Source organism: Ctenocephalides felis, unplaced genomic scaffold (genome assembly GCF_003426905.1).
Source record: "Ctenocephalides felis isolate EL2017-DRISC unplaced genomic scaffold, ASM342690v1 CF-g0.4_SCAFFOLD_01886, whole genome shotgun sequence".
NCBI classification, from domain to species: Eukaryota; Metazoa; Arthropoda; class Insecta; order Siphonaptera; family Pulicidae; genus Ctenocephalides; species Ctenocephalides felis.
The window spans coordinates 99,806,813-99,827,292 of record NW_020538040.1 but is presented as its reverse complement, the minus strand read 5'-3'; the positions used below and the strand labels follow the sequence as shown (position 1 = coordinate 99,827,292).

The 20,480-nt window shown below is 29.4% G+C and overlaps 1 protein-coding gene across 1 annotated transcript in view; it reads left to right on the top strand.

Annotated features, from left to right (window-relative positions):
• Positions 1 to 19,451, top strand: part of LOC113375585 (protein disulfide-isomerase MPD1-like) — a 46,094-nt gene extending 26,643 nt beyond the window's left edge. Inside the window, exons 2-3 of the mRNA XM_026615517.1 lie at positions 13,027 to 13,445; positions 19,047 to 19,451. Coding sequence (XP_026471302.1) covers positions 13,038 to 13,445; positions 19,047 to 19,451 — 813 coding nt within the window. The 5' untranslated portion in view covers positions 13,027 to 13,037. The remainder of the gene's footprint in view (positions 1 to 13,026; positions 13,446 to 19,046) is intronic.
• The last annotated feature ends 1,029 nt before the right edge of the window (positions 19,452 to 20,480 follow it).

The following is a 20,480-nucleotide window of genomic DNA, read 5'->3' as shown; positions in this document are numbered from 1 at the left end:
GTTCACTGGCGTGAACGCTTTGGCGATACTCAGAAATAATATAATTTTTGCTTTGGTATATCAAAATTATACACTTTGTATTCAAAATAATGTATGCATACATTTTTTAAAGATAGTAATATTCTCGTATAATCAATTGCATCTTATTGGATTTTTACATAACTGCACTTACCAATGAAATTTTTACAAAAATGATATTCCAATGCCAAAATTATATGAAAAAAAATATTAGTGGGGATAGATAGAAAATATATTGTAAAAAGAATTCATAAACACTTTTTAGTTATTTTTACATTTAGTCATTCGAATTCGTTTCATTCCCGGTGTAAGAGATAATGGACTAAAGTAGTCTCATAATTTTATTAGGCTGATAGCATATTCTATGGTAAAATATCAGATAAAATTGCGAATTGTTTGAAAATATGTATCGTCAATATATGTGCTATGATTGGTTTATGTATTTGGTATAACTATTTGAAAAAAATGATTGATTAGCAAAATGGTAGACAAAAAGCGTTATATGCCACCTGTATTCGGTAATTCTGCTTCAATTGACAAGCGCAATTCATTATAATCATAGTTTATAATATCTAGAATAATTGTTTTATTTATTATAACACAGTACACAGATATATATGCTCGTCGCTCGTCGCTCGTCGACTCGATGCATCCCTGGTCCGGATCGATTGCGGTTTGAAGTGTGGGATCACTTGCTTAGCGGTTTTCCCAAACACGGTTGAATCGACAATGTTCAAAGGATTACATTAAAAACCTTGGATATCTTTCGCATATAGGTACTTTATACTTGCAGTAAAGAATAATATAAACTAGTGGGATGCTTGGCAAATTGCTGGAACTTTCCGTACTGTAATTAAAAATCTAGGTACGGAATCCAAAAAAAATTACACAAAATGTGTACACATTATTAAAATCTCTATAAAATATCTGATAATTTGATGTACATATGTCTAATAAAGATTTTTTAACTTATTTTCATTGAGAGTCTATACCACTGGATCTATCTTCCCAAAAATTTGAACAGTTCATCTTGTCAAACTCAGTTACCGTTTTTGGCACTTTTTGCCTCGTATCTTTGGAACGGCTAGACCTAGACAGAAATTGTAATACTGAAAATTTGTCACATAGTGATAGGACAACCATTTGGGTTGCCGTCTATCAAAAGTCAATTTGTTTAATATGTCTGCAATAGCTCATCGTATTCGGAAGTTATGATTGCTGAATATATTTTCAATACAATTTATTCATATTATTGATAATTTTTTGATTCGATGTAGCAATTCCGGAGAAGGAATTGGTTATTTAAATTTTTAAGTGAGAATTGATATCACTACTGGTATAAAGATCTAATATATAGGAGTTTGAGATAAATATTTCATTTAAGTCAATTTCGAACACAATGATCAAATTGTCAGCGATTACTAACAACAAGACTCAAATTCGAATTATATTGCTTAAATACCTTAATAAATATGTATTTACATTACAATTACAAGAACTGCGAAGAATTTTAGAAATAAAAATAATTTGAAGTTTTATTAACTTCCCGTAGGGCAAGTTGTAGTAATAGTAAAAAAATCGAAAACAAAAATTTTTGTATATCTTTACGTTTGAAAGGTTTCTGAAAAAATGGATGTATGTGTGTGTGTGTGCGGATACAAATTTTCGTCGACGATTTCGGGAACACCGATCAACCGATTTAAATAATTCAAAAAACATTCGATTCGTACTGATAAGGAGTCGTGCTGATTAGTTTTTGGCGAAGGTAGGCCTAGCCGTTCCGAAGATACGGGGCAAAAATTGCCAAAAATGGTAACTCAGTTTTTAAGAGAACGGAGCGTCCGATTTTAATAATTCAAAAAACATTTTACTTGTATTGACAGGATTAAGAATTGGTCAAATGTTTATAAAGGCAGGTCTAGCGGTTTCGAAAATCTAATGAAAAAAGTAAAAAAAATGCCATTTGGCGGTCAAAAATGATAATTAGACATATGCACATCAAATTATTAGATATTTTATAGAGATTTTAACAATAAGTATAAATTTTGTTTACATTCCGATGAGTTCCATACCAATATTTATACGAAAAAAAAGTTCAAAATTTTGTCTTTTTTTAAAAATAAAACAGTAAATTTTTGTCAAAAACTTATAGTTTCTCAAAAATCTAATTTTTTCAGAGTAATTTTTTTTCAAAATTGTTAATCTTTTTTAAAAACAATAATTTTTGGTACGGAAAGTTCCAGCAATTTGCCTCAAGGCACGATGCCATGCGCTCCACTAGTTTTTTTTTCTGTATATCGAAAATAAATCAGATTTTATTTTTAATTTTGACCATAGTTCTAATATACTTTAAACAAATAATTTCAACTTTGCAATTCAGTTTATATAATTCTTATAAAATTTTAGACAATGTTACAATATTTATAATAATCTATCTGAAAACATTCAATATTTCTCGAACATTTCGTTACGGTACGGGAAGTTCCAGCAATTTGCCTTGAGGCACGATGCCATGCACCACTAGTTAAATATTATTGTTGTAAAGTTTTTTTTTCTATAGAGATGCATAACAAGTAAAGGGTTTATGAATGGTGTTTGTATTTAAGGAGTTCCGGCTTGCTAATTCTATGTTCATCCTGATTCGATTTTAAAAATTCAAAAACTGTTCAAATTGAAATAATATTGATTGAGAATCGTGTTGATTAATTTTTCGTAATAAATTGTTGATTTTTTGAGCGGTTTTGATTAAGCTTTTTATGATAGACTGGTCTTAAGGAATATTTTAAAAATTCTGTTTAAATAATTTGACCCTTTGCACATGTAGGCGTAAAATTAACTTCATTCAATTCAAATCATCAATAGATTACAACTTATATTAAATGACATATTTCCGTGTTTATTCCGACGCAAGATGCGTCATGATTAGCACAGCCTCTTGTTGTCTGTCATTAGATGCCTGACACGTTGAAGTCGTAGAAGTGAAATAAGCGTCAAACGTGCTCACAAATGCCCAAAGAGGACTTAGAAGTTACATAAAAGCTTTGAATTCAGCTTCGGAGAAAAGAGAATATTTTTAATTAGAACACGGAACCCTGGTCAACTTTGTTCGGACATCCTTTGTTATGTTACGCTGTTGTAAATTATTGTATGGATGCGTGCCATGTCCGTCGATATCGCTAAAATGTATCAAAATTAAGAGGGGCTGCGATTTCTATACAATATCAAAAGCTTAACTTGGCGTGAATGCGTGAATCAAAAATGACGATGAAATTTTCGATTCAGATTTTAATAAAAAAGAAGTTTGAGATTAGAATTTTGTATTGATATATACTTTATCATATTAAATGTTATATACTATAGATTAATACCTCGTACTGGCATACTACTATCTTACATTATGGGAACAATTCTGCCGCATAACAGAGCAATGTTATGGCAAGGCTATGTTATGAAAAACTTTCCATACAAATTCGTTCTAAATATTGACAAAAGGCACTTGGTTTGTGTGCACTCAGTCGATTTTCTCAGGTTGTCAGAAACCGCACAAATGTCAAAGAAACGATGTTAGATAACAGGGGTTTTCTGCCTCAGGTTCATAACATACGAGTGACGTTGCAGTTTTTTGTGTAAAACGACCGAATGCACTGCGAATACATTATATTTTGACAGTATTCAGTATGATTCAGTTGCATAATGCATGGAAGTTGGAGCGTAACATGGCCTTGCCATATCATTTGCTTATTATGAGATAGAATCAGTCCCCTATATTATAATTGACAATTTTATTACAAAAATCGCCGAAAGAACATTTGGCAGGAAATCGGGCTTGCTCATGTTTGTCGACGTTGCAAGTCAATCCGAATTGTCTGATACTAATATGAAAAAAGAGTGCGTGTGTACATGAGCTATTTTTTTATTTCTTGTTAAAACTCTCAACCGATTTTATACTTTATATATCTTAAACTTTTTGTCGACGTTTTGAACTGATTTCAAAAATATAAAACTCATTCGATAAAAATTGTTAAGGACTCGCGTTGATTAGTTTTGCGAAAGATCAGATTTAGCTGAAAATGCAAAATTTTTTGTTGACATTTTCACAACAATCCTAATCCAATTTAAAAATTGATCGAAATAGATCAGTTGATTAGGTTTTTGTAAGAACGGCCAGGATATTTCTTCTTAATTAAATGTTTAATTTTTTTCGCGTTTTCCAAAGTACCTAATATGACAAGTTTTATGGTTTTCTAAACGAGAATCTTAGAATATTATAGTCCTACAAAACGTAAATCATAAAAATTCGGAATAATGGTCCACGTTTCATCTGATACTTCTTAAAACATTTTTATATATAATATATTTGTTTATATTTTTTATTACATTATATTATATTAAGACTAATTGACTTATAATTTTCACTATATTAGTTTTGTTTGTTATCTTCTAAACAAGATCATGTTCTTCACTGCTACCCTAAATTTGTTTTTACAATAAGTTTCTTACAATTAGTATAAAAAAGGCTTTTTGTTTTTCTCTTAAATTATTTTCAATTATTAGGAATTTATAATATTTCAATAGGCTCACAAACACGCGATTTTTTTGTGAAATAAGCAGTTGAAAAATTTATTTAAATAATTTAATTCTAATTTTTATTGAAATAAGGTTGAAAGTTGAATAATTGTTAAAAGTTAAAAATTGATATAAAATTAAAGTTGAAAATTTTATCTAAATAGCTAAATCTAATTTCTTATTGATTAACTCCGTTATGTACACGTATCGGGAAGTTCAAGCAATTTGCTCTAAAACAAAAGGCCATTTACACCAAGTTTGAATAGGAATGCTGAAGAGTGAAAAAAATTGCATGGACCTATGATTGATGTTATTCCAATTTCTCTAACGCATCAACACTTCATTTATTTCTCAGTAGACAAATGTAATCGAAATGTTCAGCCAGGCATCGAAACATAAAAATAAATTCATATTCTTGTATTGTGATAGCAAATGGCCCAAAAATTTGGTTATTGCATTACCATATGCGATAAAAACAACGTACGTGAGGAAAACATTATGATTGTTGCTGGCAAACAGAAAAATTGTATTATTGTGGTGCGGTAAATTAACAAGGGGAAGCGGATATCCCCTATTAAATTTCCAATCCGAATATTTAATGCATTGCTGCTCCATATACATATATGCATATATCATGTATTTTCGTAAACATTATACCGTATAATGTCGTGTGATACTTCACTTATCTAGTGGACTGTGAAAATATCGAGGACCACGTAAATAGAAATAGAATATGATAGTGTCTGAAATGAAAGAATTTGTTGTCGAAAAAATATATTAATTTATCCTTTAAAATACTGCATTGTAAAATATATTAAACATGAAAAAATTGAGAAAGGTTTTCTGAAACGCATCAAACCTGGATCAAACTAGTGGTGCATGCAACATGCCTTAAGACAAATTGCTGGAACTTTCCGTACCAAAATTTTTTTTTTTTTAAAAAGATTAAATTTTTTGAAGTAAAACTTTTTTAGGCGCGACTAGGGTGTAAATCCGTACAAAAGTCCTTGAAAATATTATGTAATAAAATTGATGATTAGAAATTATTTCTATATTATTTGTAGTTTCTATAAATCTTTGAAGTTATTAAAATGGAAAATATTTTTTAGGCAAGACAGATATTACAGCTGTTAAAAGAATGAGATTATATCGCCAGCAAAAACGTAAAAAAAAATACAAGCAGTCAATGAATGTATGTTAATTTCAACTACATGAATTATTTCAAACACTATTACATGATGAGTGAAGTTGCGAAAACAATATTTGTTTAGGCGTTGTTTAACATAATCCACTGTGTGAACGAATATTATGGAATTTATTAATCAGCAATTGCTTTATTTCTCTAATGAAGGTTCATTTATAAAAGCTAATTACAATGACAAACCGATCATTTCATATTAGACTTTAGTTACACTATTAACTTCCTGCAGGGCAAGTTATAGTAATCGCAAACAAATCGAAAATGAAATTTTTTATATATCTTTACGTTTTAGAGGTTTCTGAACATTTTGGCATACCTTACAAAAAATTGATGTGTGTGTGTGCGGATACAAATTTTCGTCGACGATTTCGGGAACACGGTTCAACCGATTGCAATTTTTCGAAAAACATTCGATTGCTGTTGATAAGGAGACATGTTGATTAGTTTTTCGCATAGGCAGGTCAAGCCGTTTCGAAGATACGGGGCAAAAGTGCCACAAACGGTAACTCCGTTTTTAAGAAAACAGAGTGTCCGATTTTAATAGTTCAAAAAACATTTTACTTGTATTGACCGATCTGAACAAAAAAAACATTTTTTTCATAAAGTGCTATGCACCCCACTAGTTACATATATTTTTTTTGTTCATTTGTACTAATTTTTAATTCGATACCATTAAACTGTCTCGACTTTACTAAAGTTATTGTTAATTTTCATTACTTCAGAAGATTTTTCTTGAAAGAGTTTTTTGGGAGGTTTTATCAGATTTCCAGGATTTAGAAAATTCCGCTTTGTAATTTTGAACAGCATGATTTGTTCAATTCTGAATTTTTTATATATATTATATACTATAATTATATTTTCTATATACATTTACTTTAAGAAAGTTCAAGTTATAACTATTTATCAGTTTTTTTTTTTAAAAATATGATTTACAATTACAACTATATTCTTTCTTATTTATAAATCGCGGTTACATAAATGTATAGTGATGTATGTTCAAAATTGACAAATTATTTTCTTGATCAAGATTTAATTACTGAACATATAATTTTTTATGGATAGTGATAATGATTATTTGAATATACGACTTCACTGTTTCTTTTTCAATTAAAATGAGACACTTGTAAAATTCCAGACCTTCTAGACTTCTGCATATTTAAGGATATATTAGATAAACAATTAAAAGTTGAATCAACCATTGACTTATTTTTGGGCCATAACTATTAATCATTGTTACATTTATGACAAGGTTCAAATTGCATTCTAAGAGTCCATCATTAACGAATAAAAAACTAATTGGGAATTATTTTCTAAATATATTGATGATAATTTATGCTGCAAAATAGAATTAAAAAGTGCAGATCACATTGATGATGCAATAGGCTCGTGATTCTACTTACACAAATGCTATTGTTGAGCGATTTTTCTGTTCGCTTGAAGCTAAAAGACTCATAGCTTGTAAGAGGAAACTGTGTAGAATGTGGCAAAATACTCATTTTCCGGATGCCAAAGCTAAACTGAACTAGTGGGGCGCATGGCATCGTGCCTTAAGGCAAATTGCTGGAACTTCCCGTACCAAAAATTATTATTTTTTTAAGAACGATCAACATTTTTGAAAAAAAAATTTACTTCAAAAATATTAGATTTTTGAGAAACTATAAATTTGTAAAAAAATTACTTTTTTTGAAAAAAAATTTTTTTTTGAAAAAAAAATGTTTTCTTCATTTTGACATATTTTGGAAATTCTGAACTTTTTTCAAAGCAATCGTACTGCATTAACTGCATAGAGACAAAATGTCAAAGCGCGTAAGCGCCGCGTCGCCGTCTAACGGATAAACATTGGTACGGAACTCATTGGAATGTAAACAAAATTTATACTTATTATTAAAATCTCTATAAAATATTTGATAATTTGATGTGCATATGTCTAATGATCATTTTTGACCGCCAAATGGCATTTTTTTACTTTTTTTATTAGATCTCCGAAACCATTAGACCTGCCTTTGCCAAAAACTAATCACACATACATACACGCACACACACACCCACGCACACACACACCCACACATTCATCCATTTTTTCTAAGGTATGCCAAAATATTCAGTATCCTTTGGAACGTAAAGATATATAAAAATTTTGATTTTCGATTTTTTGCGATTACTATAACGGGAAGTTATAGTAATTGCAAAAAATCGAAATCCGATTTTAATAATTCAAAAAACATTTTACTTGTATTGACAAGGTGAAGAACCGATCAAATTTTCATAAAGGCAGGTCTAGCGGTTTCGGAGATCTAATGAAAAAAGTAAAAAAAAATGCCATTTGGCGGTCAAAAATTATCATTAGACATATGCACATCAAATTATCAGATATTTTACAGAGATTTTAACAATAAGTATAATTTTGGTTTACATTCCTATGGGTTCCGTACCAATGTTTACGCGTTAGACGTCGACGCGGCGCTTACGCGGTTTGATATTTCGTCTTTATGCAGTTAAAGCAGTACGATTGCTTTGAAAAAAAGTTTAGATCTTTCAAAATATGTCAAAATAAAGAACACATTTGTTTTCAAAAAAAAAAAAAAAAAATTAAAAAAAAAAATTGAAATTTTTTTTTTCAAAAAAAAGTAATTTTTTGTCTAATTGTTTGTCAAAAATCTTATTTTTCCGAAGTAAATTTTTTTCAAAAATGTTAATCGTTTAAAAATAATAATTTTTGGTACAGGATGTTCCAGCAAATTGCCTTAAGGCACGATGCCTTAATTGCCTTAAGACAGAATTCCACTTACAGCTAGTTTTGATTGTCATCGCAAATGCTAATCTTACAGGAAATTGTAACCTCTTAAAATGGAATAGTACAATCTGAGGGTATCATTGGAATCTGACAAAATCAAACTAGACAAAGTATATATTATATCATATTATATTAAATTTCGTCCAAAAAGAAAATATTTTGACAGTTATAATTAATTTAAAATAAAATGCAAATGTCAAAAATTAGATCTTCATGTGAAAAATTATTTATTACTACAATATTCCTGTGCTGATTTAGCCAAACTTATGAATTTAACAATTATAGAAAGAATATATTTTATTACAAATTCATACCCATATCAAGCACCATAGTAATAAATACTATTTATAAAATGACATATTATTTATAGACAATATGATTTTAATGCATATTTTAATCATATGTTTTGACATTTGCTAATTCAAAATAAATTAAAAAGAATTGAAAACAATGTCATAAATCGGATATTTATGGAAAAATATCAAATAAATATATTTATGTTTCACTTGATTTCAAATAAAAAAATATAAAAAAAAATAATTGCGAAGGCAAAATAGATAGTAAACATCTAAAATTATATTATAAATATTACAATTTTGATAAATAATTATTCATTATTTTATAGTACAAAAATTGATAAAAATTAATAAAAGTGCCAAAAATCTAATATTTAATAGATTTGGACTCGGATTCTTCAGAACTCTATCCATGTTAGTTTCAGGGATAGTATGAATATCAATTTATAGTTGTAAATTTATATTATATGTGATTCGTAAGTGATCACAAATTTAAAAAAAAATCATTAAAATCGGTGAGTGTCTAATTATAAATTTATGAAAAAATTTCAAAGAAAATATTAAGGGCTTATAGCAAGTTCCAAATAGTTTGTGACCAATGAAACCATTTCTAAATACAGCATAATAGAACATGTTAAAATGTTAGCAAGGTAAATAGGACTTAATACCAAAACATCACTTGGTTATTTATTATAAATTTTGTAATGTACTTATTTATTCAAATCCTCAATTATTTCATTTTAATTATTGATCCATCATATTCCAATTTCGATCCGGATTTTATTTAATTTGCAATTGATATGAATTTTTTATTACAAACTTCAATCAGGTGGATTTTAATAAAGGCCGTTGCAACGCAAGGCTGGGTATGCTCGTATATATATATATATATATATATATATATATATATATCAGCGCTTTTTAAAATTTTTGAAAATTTTTCCAAGCTATTTACATACAAAACTTTGATTGAATTGCGCTCTATCTAAACGTTAATATTAAGAGCTAAAACTTTCAGAGATTTGTTTTTTATCTATTTGGAACTCTTTGAGCCCCTGGGAGCAAGGAAATTCGGAAATGACCATTATAAGGACCACCCTAATATATGTATATATATATATATATATATATATATATATATATATGAGTGAGTTCTTGAGGGCGATACATCAAACAAAGAAAAGCCAAAGATTTATAAAATAATCTTTATTTCCAAACGTTTCGACATTCAATTTAATGTCATCATCAGTGGATCTAAAAACAGTATGAAAATTAGTATATCTAGGTAATTATAATATATGTGGATTGGTAAAGTAACTATACAATAAGAGGAAAATTAACAAACAGCAACACTTAACAACAAACCAAATATAAAAGATAGGAAAGGTAGTAGAGACTAGAATTAAATAAATAATTAAAAAATATAGGCAAAAATATCTAAGTACACTCATATAAACCTACGCATATATACATATATATACATACACATATACACACACATACATATTATATATATATATATATATATATATATATATATACATGCATATATACATATACACACACAAGATATACAGATCCAACAATATATACCTATATATGTACACATATACATGTACGCATATACATATAGTCGTACATGTATATGTGTACATATATAGGTATATATTGTTGGATCTGTATATCTTGTGTGTGTATATGTATATATGCATGTATATATATATATATATATATATATATATATATATATATAATTACTCATTTTCTCAAATTTATCTAAAAAAATTTAATATATTTAATATCTCAATATTTCTGCACTTCAGAAAAGATATGTACATATATTGATAGATAATGATATAATATTTTATGGCTTACAAAAAAGCACTTAAATATTGAGTTCTTTGCTAAAATATTAATTTATAGCGATATTTATTAAAAAAATAATGTTTTTCAAACGTATATAGAATAACCAGTAAGTGGTAGGGACTGGGTACGGTTGTGCCACCAGTTAGCTGGGACAAAAATAAATTAAATGGTAAATCGAACATTTGTCTACGTTAACGTACTGAAATACTGTTCTTAAATACGATGGATTTGTCATAAAATCAAATCATGCCAGAAAAGGGAGAGTTTCACAACTGTCCACATCTGAGGGACAGACATAAAAATAGATTAAAAAACAATAGCTATAAACATCAAAATGGTTTATAACGGCATTCATTATCGTTAACAATATTATGTAACACAGCACAAAATAAATATTCAAGCGATGTTTATGAATAGATTATAACAATATATAACAAAATATAATTTTTTAAACAAAGTTAACAATATTTTTTTGTGAAACCTTTTTTTCCTTTTCTAATATTTTTCTCTGTCTCTTTTTTGTTTTGTCTTAGTTAAATTAGATTTTATTTATCTGTTTAATCTTCATCCGAAAAGGACAAGAAGTATACCCGAAAATTTATCACAACCGTACCCAACGCACACTCTTGAAAACAAATCATCATTATGACTGAGCTAAATTATGTGAGCAAAAAGGAATTTTGACTCTTTAAAAGCAATGGGAGCTTGTTCAAACAAATATACTACATCTTTTACTCTTGGACACTATCTCAAAATCAGTATAGTTTAGCTTTTTTGACGACTGTCACTACCGGACCTTAGCACAACCGTACCCAGTCTCCCCTATATATGAAAGTGAATTATTTTGAAAACCGTGAAATTTTATTATTGTTTTTCGGCAGTTCGTAAATCCATATATGGTTCGCCAGAATATGAATCTACTTCGGTGTCAATGTTTTCTAAATTCTAAGTTCTATTTTGTTGTCTGTGTGTGGTCTGCGGAAAAAATGGTTAATACCAATACCTCAATCATTGGTGTTTGATTGGGTATATTTTTTATATTATTTGTATGATTTAAAAATTAAAAATTTTGCTGGTTATGTCGTATTGGTTTTAGACTTGGATAGTGAAAAATATTTAACATCTAACATCTGTGGATTATTGAAATTAGTTTCGCATAATTTGAATTTGTTGAATTGACATTTCTTGGAAATGCAAAACCGTCTCTCATATTTTAATAACTTGGTGATTTGTTACTGTGGTACCAAAAATTCTCTACATCGTTTCTAATATGGCTAATGTTTCTCTATTAATCGTAAAGCATCTTCTAGTGATGTAACAGTTGCGATTTCGGAGGGTCGAGCTATATGGTTGTTTCACGTGTGCGACAAATACAGCTACAGCACTTTTTTGGAACCTGTTGCACCTATCTTGAATAATTTCTTTGTTTGGTAGGCAAAGATCCAGTAATTTGCCTTAAGGCATGATGTCATGCACCACTAGCTTTGAATTTATATTAAATATTTTCGCAAACAATGCATGTTTATGATTAAAGACTGTCTCAAATATAGAACCGAGCGATATAAATCGCACCAAGAAGATTGATCGTCTAAATCCGGTTGAATAAAAAGCCGACAAGTCGACACATATAAACTCGATGCATTCATGGCCTTCAACAGTTGTTGGATTACACTAATTACGGAATCACAACATAATTACAATTTCACAATCTGCCTTTATTTATCTTTTACGTCAAGCTGTGTACTCGCAGTGTTGATGTGTTTTAATTTTTTGTTTTAACGTTGCTATGCTGTCATTTTGACAAGATAACTTTACCTTTCTTCAACTCTATACGGTTCGATACAAAGTTGGTTGAATTAACGTTAAATCGAATGCATAGTGTGTAATTTTTTTTTTTTTTTGGAAGTAAAAACGTTTGTGTCAGTCAGTATTTGAAAAATGTAAATATAAAAAGTTCACCAATCACAAAAGTCCACGAAATTTGAAAATTTATAGAGTGTTTACAATTTATCACTCATAGGGACGAGTCGAACAAATGAATAATTTATTTGGTCTTATGTCAAACAATATAGTTAAGCTTACTAAAACAAAAGCAAAACATAACAGTTTTGTCGTAAAAATCATAAATTTGAATAATTCAAATTTAACAACGTAGACATGATTCGTTTACTATGTAAGTGTTAGTGGTATAATCTATATTATGTATTCTATAGATATATAATAATAACGATATATAATAATAAATATAATTTTTAATTTCTAACTCATAATAATTTATTTTCTAGATATTTTTTTGATGATATGGGCTTCCACGGCTCTTTATCCTACCAATAGTGATGTAGTGGACCTAACAGCTGATAACTTTGATAGATTAGTTCTGAATAGTAATAAAGTTTGGATCGTGCAGTTTTTCGCACCATCGTGTATACATTGCATAAATCTGGAACCCGAGTATTCAAAAGCAGCTACAGCCCTTAAAGGAGTGGTGGAAGTTGGAGCAGTAAATGCTAAAGAGTATAAATCCCTAAGTAACCAATATGATGTGCGAGGATTTCCAACAATAAAAATTTTTGGTACGAACAAATCGGCACCACAAAACTTTACTGGCCTAAAAACTGCTCAGGGAATTGTAGAGTCAGCTTTTTCAGCAGCAAAGGAACATGCTTTGAGCGAACTAGCTTTGGGTGTTAAACCTAGTTTGGTGGTAAATATTTTTTATGCATTTCTTTTGTTATAAAACAAAATAATTTATAATAAATAATTCCTTTGAAAAATATACTTTGATATATATATATATATATATATATATATATATATATACGAGATATATATATCTATATATATATATATATATATATATATATATTTATATACTAGCAAACCCGACGAACTCCGTTTCGCCACCAGATGGTTTCGTGAGAAAAATGAAGAAATTTTTTGTTTGTTTTATATTTGAAAAGGAAAAATTTTATTTTATTATACAACAGTAATGAATTTATTTCGATTACAAAAATGATGTGTTTTTAGTTGAACTTCTCTAAGTAAATAAAAGTGAATCCGCAAATTATCCCTTTCATTGAAGTGCTCTTTGGTAAACCACATTTTTTGTTTTTTGGTCTGACGTTAACACAAACAAAGCGGATGGTTTTCCAACTCGTGAACATGCAACGTATAACTGCCCATGTGAAAAACAATGATTTTCTAAATAATCTATTTGAAATTTATCCCGCTAACACTAAGCGATTGGCCTTGCGACTTGTTATTGCAAACGCAAGGCGAACTGGAAATTGCAATCGTTTGAAGTCAAACGGAAGACCAGTCGGAAGCATTGGTATGTCACCAAATCGCCAGCAATTTTTGATTGAATGGTGAAATTCAGTGCGTGTACATCATTATTCTTTGCGTCAATAATTGCTCGTTGACTTAACCAAGCATAATTCTGATAATTTTCACTAATGTCATTACTCGAATTTTCAATTACGGTGCGTGAAGTACCAGCAGCTTGCATTAAGGCACGATGCCATGCACAACTAATTTTCTCAGCTATAAACCTTGCGGAGCCCGAGATCTTTCCAACGAATGCAAAATTGTCGAAATCGGTTCGTGCGTTCTGGAGTTATTTCGTCAGGAAGGAAAACCCGACTTATTTTTATATATTTAACTTCCCGTAGGGCAAGTTATAGTAATCGCAAAAAAATCGAGAATGAAAATTTTTATATATCTTTACGTTTCAGAGGTTTCTGAACATTTTGGCATACCTTAGAAAAAATGGATATATGTGTGTGTGTGTGTGTATGTATGTGCGGATACAAATTTTCGTTGACGATTTCGGGAACACGGATCAACCGATTTGAATAATTCAAAAAACATTCTAGGCAGGTCTAGCCGTTCCGAAAATACGGGGCAAAAAGTGCCGAAAACGGTAACTCAGTTTTTAAGAGAACAGAGCGTCCGATTTGAATAATACAAAACATTTTATTTGCATTGACTAAATGAAAAACTGTTCAAATTTTTGGAAAGGCAGGTCCAACGACTTTGGAGATATGGAGGAAAAAGTAAAAAAATGAGCCATTTTGCGGTCAAAAATGAACATTAGACATATGCACATCAAATTATCAGATATTTTATAGAGATTTTAACAATAAGTATAAATTTTGTTTACATTCCTATAGGTTCCGTACCAATGTTTACGCGTTAGACGGCGACGCAGCGCTTACGCGCTTCGATATTTCGTCTTTATGCAGTTAAAGCAGTACGATTGCTTTGAAAACTAGCTGTAAGTGGAATTCTGTCTTGAGGCAATTAAGGCATCGTGCCTTAAGGCAAATTGCTGGAACTTCCCGTACCAAAAATTATTAATTTCTTAAAAACGATTAAAAAATAAGATTTTTGAGAAAGTATATGTATGGACAAAAAATTACTTTTTTTTGAAAAAAAAATTTTTTTAAAAAAAAAAAAATTTTTAAATTTTTTTTTTGAAAAAAAATTTTTTTTTCTTTATTTTGACATATTGTGGAAGATCTGAACTTCTTTTTCAAAGCAATCGTACTGATTTAACTGCATAGGGACAAAATATAAAGCGCGTAAGCGCCGCGTCGCTGTCTAACGCATAAGCATTGGTACGGAACCCATAGGAATGTTAACAAAATATATACTTATTGTTAAAATTTCTATAAAATATTTGATAATTTGATTTTATTTATCTGTTTAATCTTCATCCGAAAAGGACAAGAAGTATACCCGAAAATTTATCACAACCGTACCCAACGCACACTCTTGAAAACAAATCATCATTATGACTGAGCTAAATTATGTGAGCAAAAAGGAATTTTGACTCTTTAAAAGCAATGGGAGCTTGTTCAAACAAATATACTACATCTTTTACTCTTGGACACTATCTCAAAATCAGTATAGTTTAGCTTTTTTGACGACTGTCACTACCGGACCTTAGCACAACCGTACCCAGTCTCCCCTATATATGAAAGTGAATTATTTTGAAAACCGTGAAATTTTATTATTGTTTTTCGGCAGTTCGTAAATCCATATATGGTTCGCCAGAATATGAATCTACTTCGGTGTCAATGTTTTCTAAATTCTAAGTTCTATTTTGTTGTCTGTGTGTGGTCTGCGGAAAAAATGGAATGAAACACACACACACACATACATCCATTTTTTCTAAGGTATGCCAAAATGTTCAGAAACCTTTGAAACGTAAAGATATATAAAAATTTTCATTTTCGATTTTTTTGCGATTACTATAACTTGCCCTACGGGAAGTTAAAAAGTTCAGAATTTCTAAAATATTTCAAAATAAATGATTTAAGATAGAACGATTTAATATGGTTCGAAATTTTATTAAAAGTTTCAAATCATTGATCAACTCTTCTTGATTATTATTGGTTATTTTTAATTACTCGAATTTTGAATTGCGGTACGGGAAGTTCCAGCAATTTGCTTTAAGGCACGATGCCATAATTGCCTTAAGACAGAATTCCACTTACAGCTAGCATATAGAAGGTATACCAATACTAGTGATGTGCCAACTCGAATCAGGCCTACAATGACCTACAATGACGATCAGAGTCTGCGTGCTAAGGCTACGCCAAACGTAAATATTAGTTTCAATTTTTCAATATAAATTCTTTTCGAAACAATTATTAAACACCCAAAAAATGCAATGATCCAATATTTATGGTAGTGGTCTGATTTTTAGACACGATATTGGTAGGTACTATTATTGAGTTGTTATATTAAGGGAATGAATTTACAATCAGCTCTCCGTTTAGATTAGTAAAATTAACATGATATCAAACGACCCAAGATACTGATTATTATTTTATATGATTCAGAACTGTTTGGTTATATTTTATTACAATTAATTTGAAAATATATTTTAATCGCCCTCAAAACTGGTGGTGCATGGCATAGTGGCTTAAGGCAAATTGCTATAACTTCAGGTACCAAAAACTAAATTATTAAAAAAAAACTTATAAAAAATCAGATTTTTGAAAATTTGACTTAGTACAGAAATTTGAGTTTTTTACATTTTGCTTTTTTGTATTTTGATTTATTTTGAAAGTTTGGAATATTTTTTTCAAGCAATCGCGTTGCATAGCAAAATTTGGAATCGAAATATCAAAATCGTGATCGTCTCTAACGTGTAAACATTGGTACGGAGCCCATATAAATGTACACAAAATTTGTACTTATTATTATAATCTTTATAAGATATCTGATAATACGATGTACATACGTCTAATGTGTTTTTGACCGCCAAATGTCATTACTTCCTGTAGGGCAAGTTATAGTAATCGCAAAAAAATCGAAAATGAAAATTTTTATAGATCTTTACGTATCAAAACCTTTTGAACATTTTGGCATATCTTATTTTTAGAAAAAATGGATGTAAGTGTGTGTGTGCGTGTGTGTGTGCGGATACAAATTTTCGTCAAACAAATGTCTTCGACATTTTCGACAGTATGGAATAACCGATTTGTGTGATTAAAAAATAATTCAATTCGTACTCGATTGCGAGGCATTTTGCAAAAGGCAATTTTGCCGTTTCGGAGATACGGAGCGTAAAGGGTGTAAAAACGGTTATGCAGTTCCTGAGAGAACGTATTAACCGATTAGATTAATTAACTAGCTGTAAGTGGAATTCTGTCTTAAGGCAATTAAGGCATCGTGCCTTAAGGCAAATTGCTGGAACTTCCCGTACCAAAAATTATTATTTTTTTAAAAACGATTGACATTTTTAAAACAAATTTACTTCAAAAAAATAAGATTTTTGAGAAACTATAAATTAAACAAAAAATTACTTTTTTTTGAAAAAAAATTTTTTTCAAAAAAAAATCTAATTTTTTTTTTTTTTTAAATTTTTTTTGGAAAAAATAATGTTTTCTTTATTTTGGCATATTTTGGAAGATCTTTTTTCAAAGCAATCGTACTGCTTTAACTGCATAAAGACAAAATGTCAAAGCGCGTAAGCGCCGCGTCGCCGTCTAACGAATAAATATTGGTACGGAACCCATAGGAATGCAAACAAAATTTATACTTATTGTTAAAATCTCTATAAAATATCTGATAATTTGATGTGCATATGTCTAATGATCATTTTGACCGCCAAATGGCATTTTTTTTTTCTTTTTTTCGTTAGATCTCCGAAACCGCTAGACCTGCCTTTATGAAAATTTGATCAATTCTTCATCTTGTCAATACAAGTCAAATGTTTTTTGAATTATTAAAATCGGACGCTCCGTTCTCTTAAAAACTGAGTTACCGTTTTCGGCACTTTTTGCCCCGTATCTTTAGAATGGCTGGACCTGCCTTCGCCAAAAACTAATCAGCACGTCTCCTTATCAATACGAATCGAATGTTTTTTGAATTATTAAAATCGGTTGATCCGTGTTCCCGAAATCGTCGACGAAAATTTGTATCCGCACATACATACACACACATACATACATACATACATACATACATACATACATACACACACACACACACACACACACACACACACATACATCCATTTTTTCTAAGGTATGCCAAAATGTTAAGAAACCTCTGAAACGTAAAGATATATAAAAATTTTCATTTTCGATTTTTTTGCGATTACTATAACTTACCCTACGGGAAGTTAAAAATATATTTTGCTTGAGTAGATGGTGTGCAAAAAATGCATTTACAGAAAATTTAGTAATTTTCGAAAATTAAAAAAAAAAAATTAAAATTTTCAAAAAAATTCAAAGCTTCAAAAAATTCAAATTTTCGAAATATTTCATCATTTTCAAAGAAAAACTAAATTTTGAAAAATTAAAAAAAAAAAATTTTACAAAAATTTGAGAATATTTCGAAAATTAAAAAAAAAATAGAATATTTTCAAAAATTTCCAAATTCTCAACATATTTTAAAAAAAACTTTTTTTTTAAATTTTAAAGAATTTTAAACTTCGAAAAAAATTCTACATTATCAAAAAATTTCTAAATTATCAAAAAAATCTAATTTAAAAAAATGTACTTCGGTAAACGTACACATGAGTTGTTTATAAAATACGCTCATCGCCCAATTTAAAATATCTATAAATTTACAATATCTATTTATAAATTTACAATATCTATTTATAATAAATAATCTATTTGAAAATCTTCAAAACAATAATTGATTATTTTTTCATTTCTCGAATGTTTAGTTACGGTACGGAAAATCTCAGCAATTTGCATTAAGGCACGATGCCATGCGCCCCACTAGTTTTATATTAAAATATGATCATAAGCAAGTAATTCAATAAATTTCTTTTTTACAGGAAACTGAACCAATGCCAACTATGTGTCCTGAACCATCTGTACATCTCATGAACACTCAAAAATACAAATATCCTCTCGCACCATTCGGGATGTTACCGCTGATCAATAGATATGAGTTCAGCACAGAAGCTTTCGAAAAATTAGTTGATGATACTCATCTGTCTTTATCTGATAACAAAGAACCTAATCTTCATAATACAGATTTAATTGACATACCCCCATATGAGGAATTAGCGGACAATTTGAATATGGAACCTTATATAAAATTGTCAAAGCGTGATCTGACCAACCAGAAAAAACTTAAAGAACTACTGTCTGATAAGTCTAACAAACAATTAATAGTTAGCCCATATAACGAATCACATATTGGCTTTTACGAATATCCTAAATTTTCAGAACCTTAGGTATGTTTGATATTTTTTTGCGTATTATACTCTGTTTTTGTGTTTAAACTAAATTAATTTGCGAACAATTATTTCTGAAAATATTTCAATAGAAAATATATGATTTAAAACAACTAACAAGTATATTTAATTAAATAAAATAACTAAGAAGTATATTTAATTTATTAACTTCCCGTGGGGCAAGTTATAGTAATCGCAAAAAATCGAAAATGAAAATTTTTATATATCTTTACGTTTCATAGATTTCTGAACATTTTGGCGTACCTTAGAAAAAATTGATGTATGTGTGTGTGCGTGTGTGTGTGCGGATACAAATTTTCGTCGACGATTTCGGGAACAACGATCAACCGATTTGAATAATTCAAAAAACATTCGATTCGTATTGATAAGGAGACATGCTGATTAGTTAGCGAATGCAGGTCTAGCCGTTCCGAAGATACGGGGCAAAAAGTGCCAAAAACGGTAACTCAGATTTTACGAGAACGAAGCGTTCGATTTTAATAATTCAAAACACATTTTATTTATATTGATAAGATGAAGAACTGATCAAATTTTTATGAGAGCAGGTCTAGCGGTTTCGGAGATCTAACGAAAAAAGTAAAAAAAAATGCCATTTGGCGGTCAAAAATGATCATTAGACATATGCACATCAAATTATCAGATATTTTATAGAGATTTTAACAATAAGTATAAATTTTGTTTGCATTCCTATGGGTTCCGTACCAATGTTTATTTGTTAGACGGCGACGCGGCGCTTACGCGCTTTGACATTTAGTCTCTATGCAGTTAAAGCAGTACGATTGCTTTGAAAAAAAGTTCAGATCTTCCAAGATATGCCAAAATAAAGAAAACATTATTTTTTCAAAAAAAAATTAAAAAAAAAATTTTTCTTTTCAAAAAAAAGTAATTTTTTGTCCAATTTATAGTTTCTCAAAAATCTTATTTTTTCGAAGTAATTTTTTTCTAAAAATGTCAATCGCTTTTAAAAAAATAATAATTTTTGATACGTAAAGTTCCAGCAATTTGCCT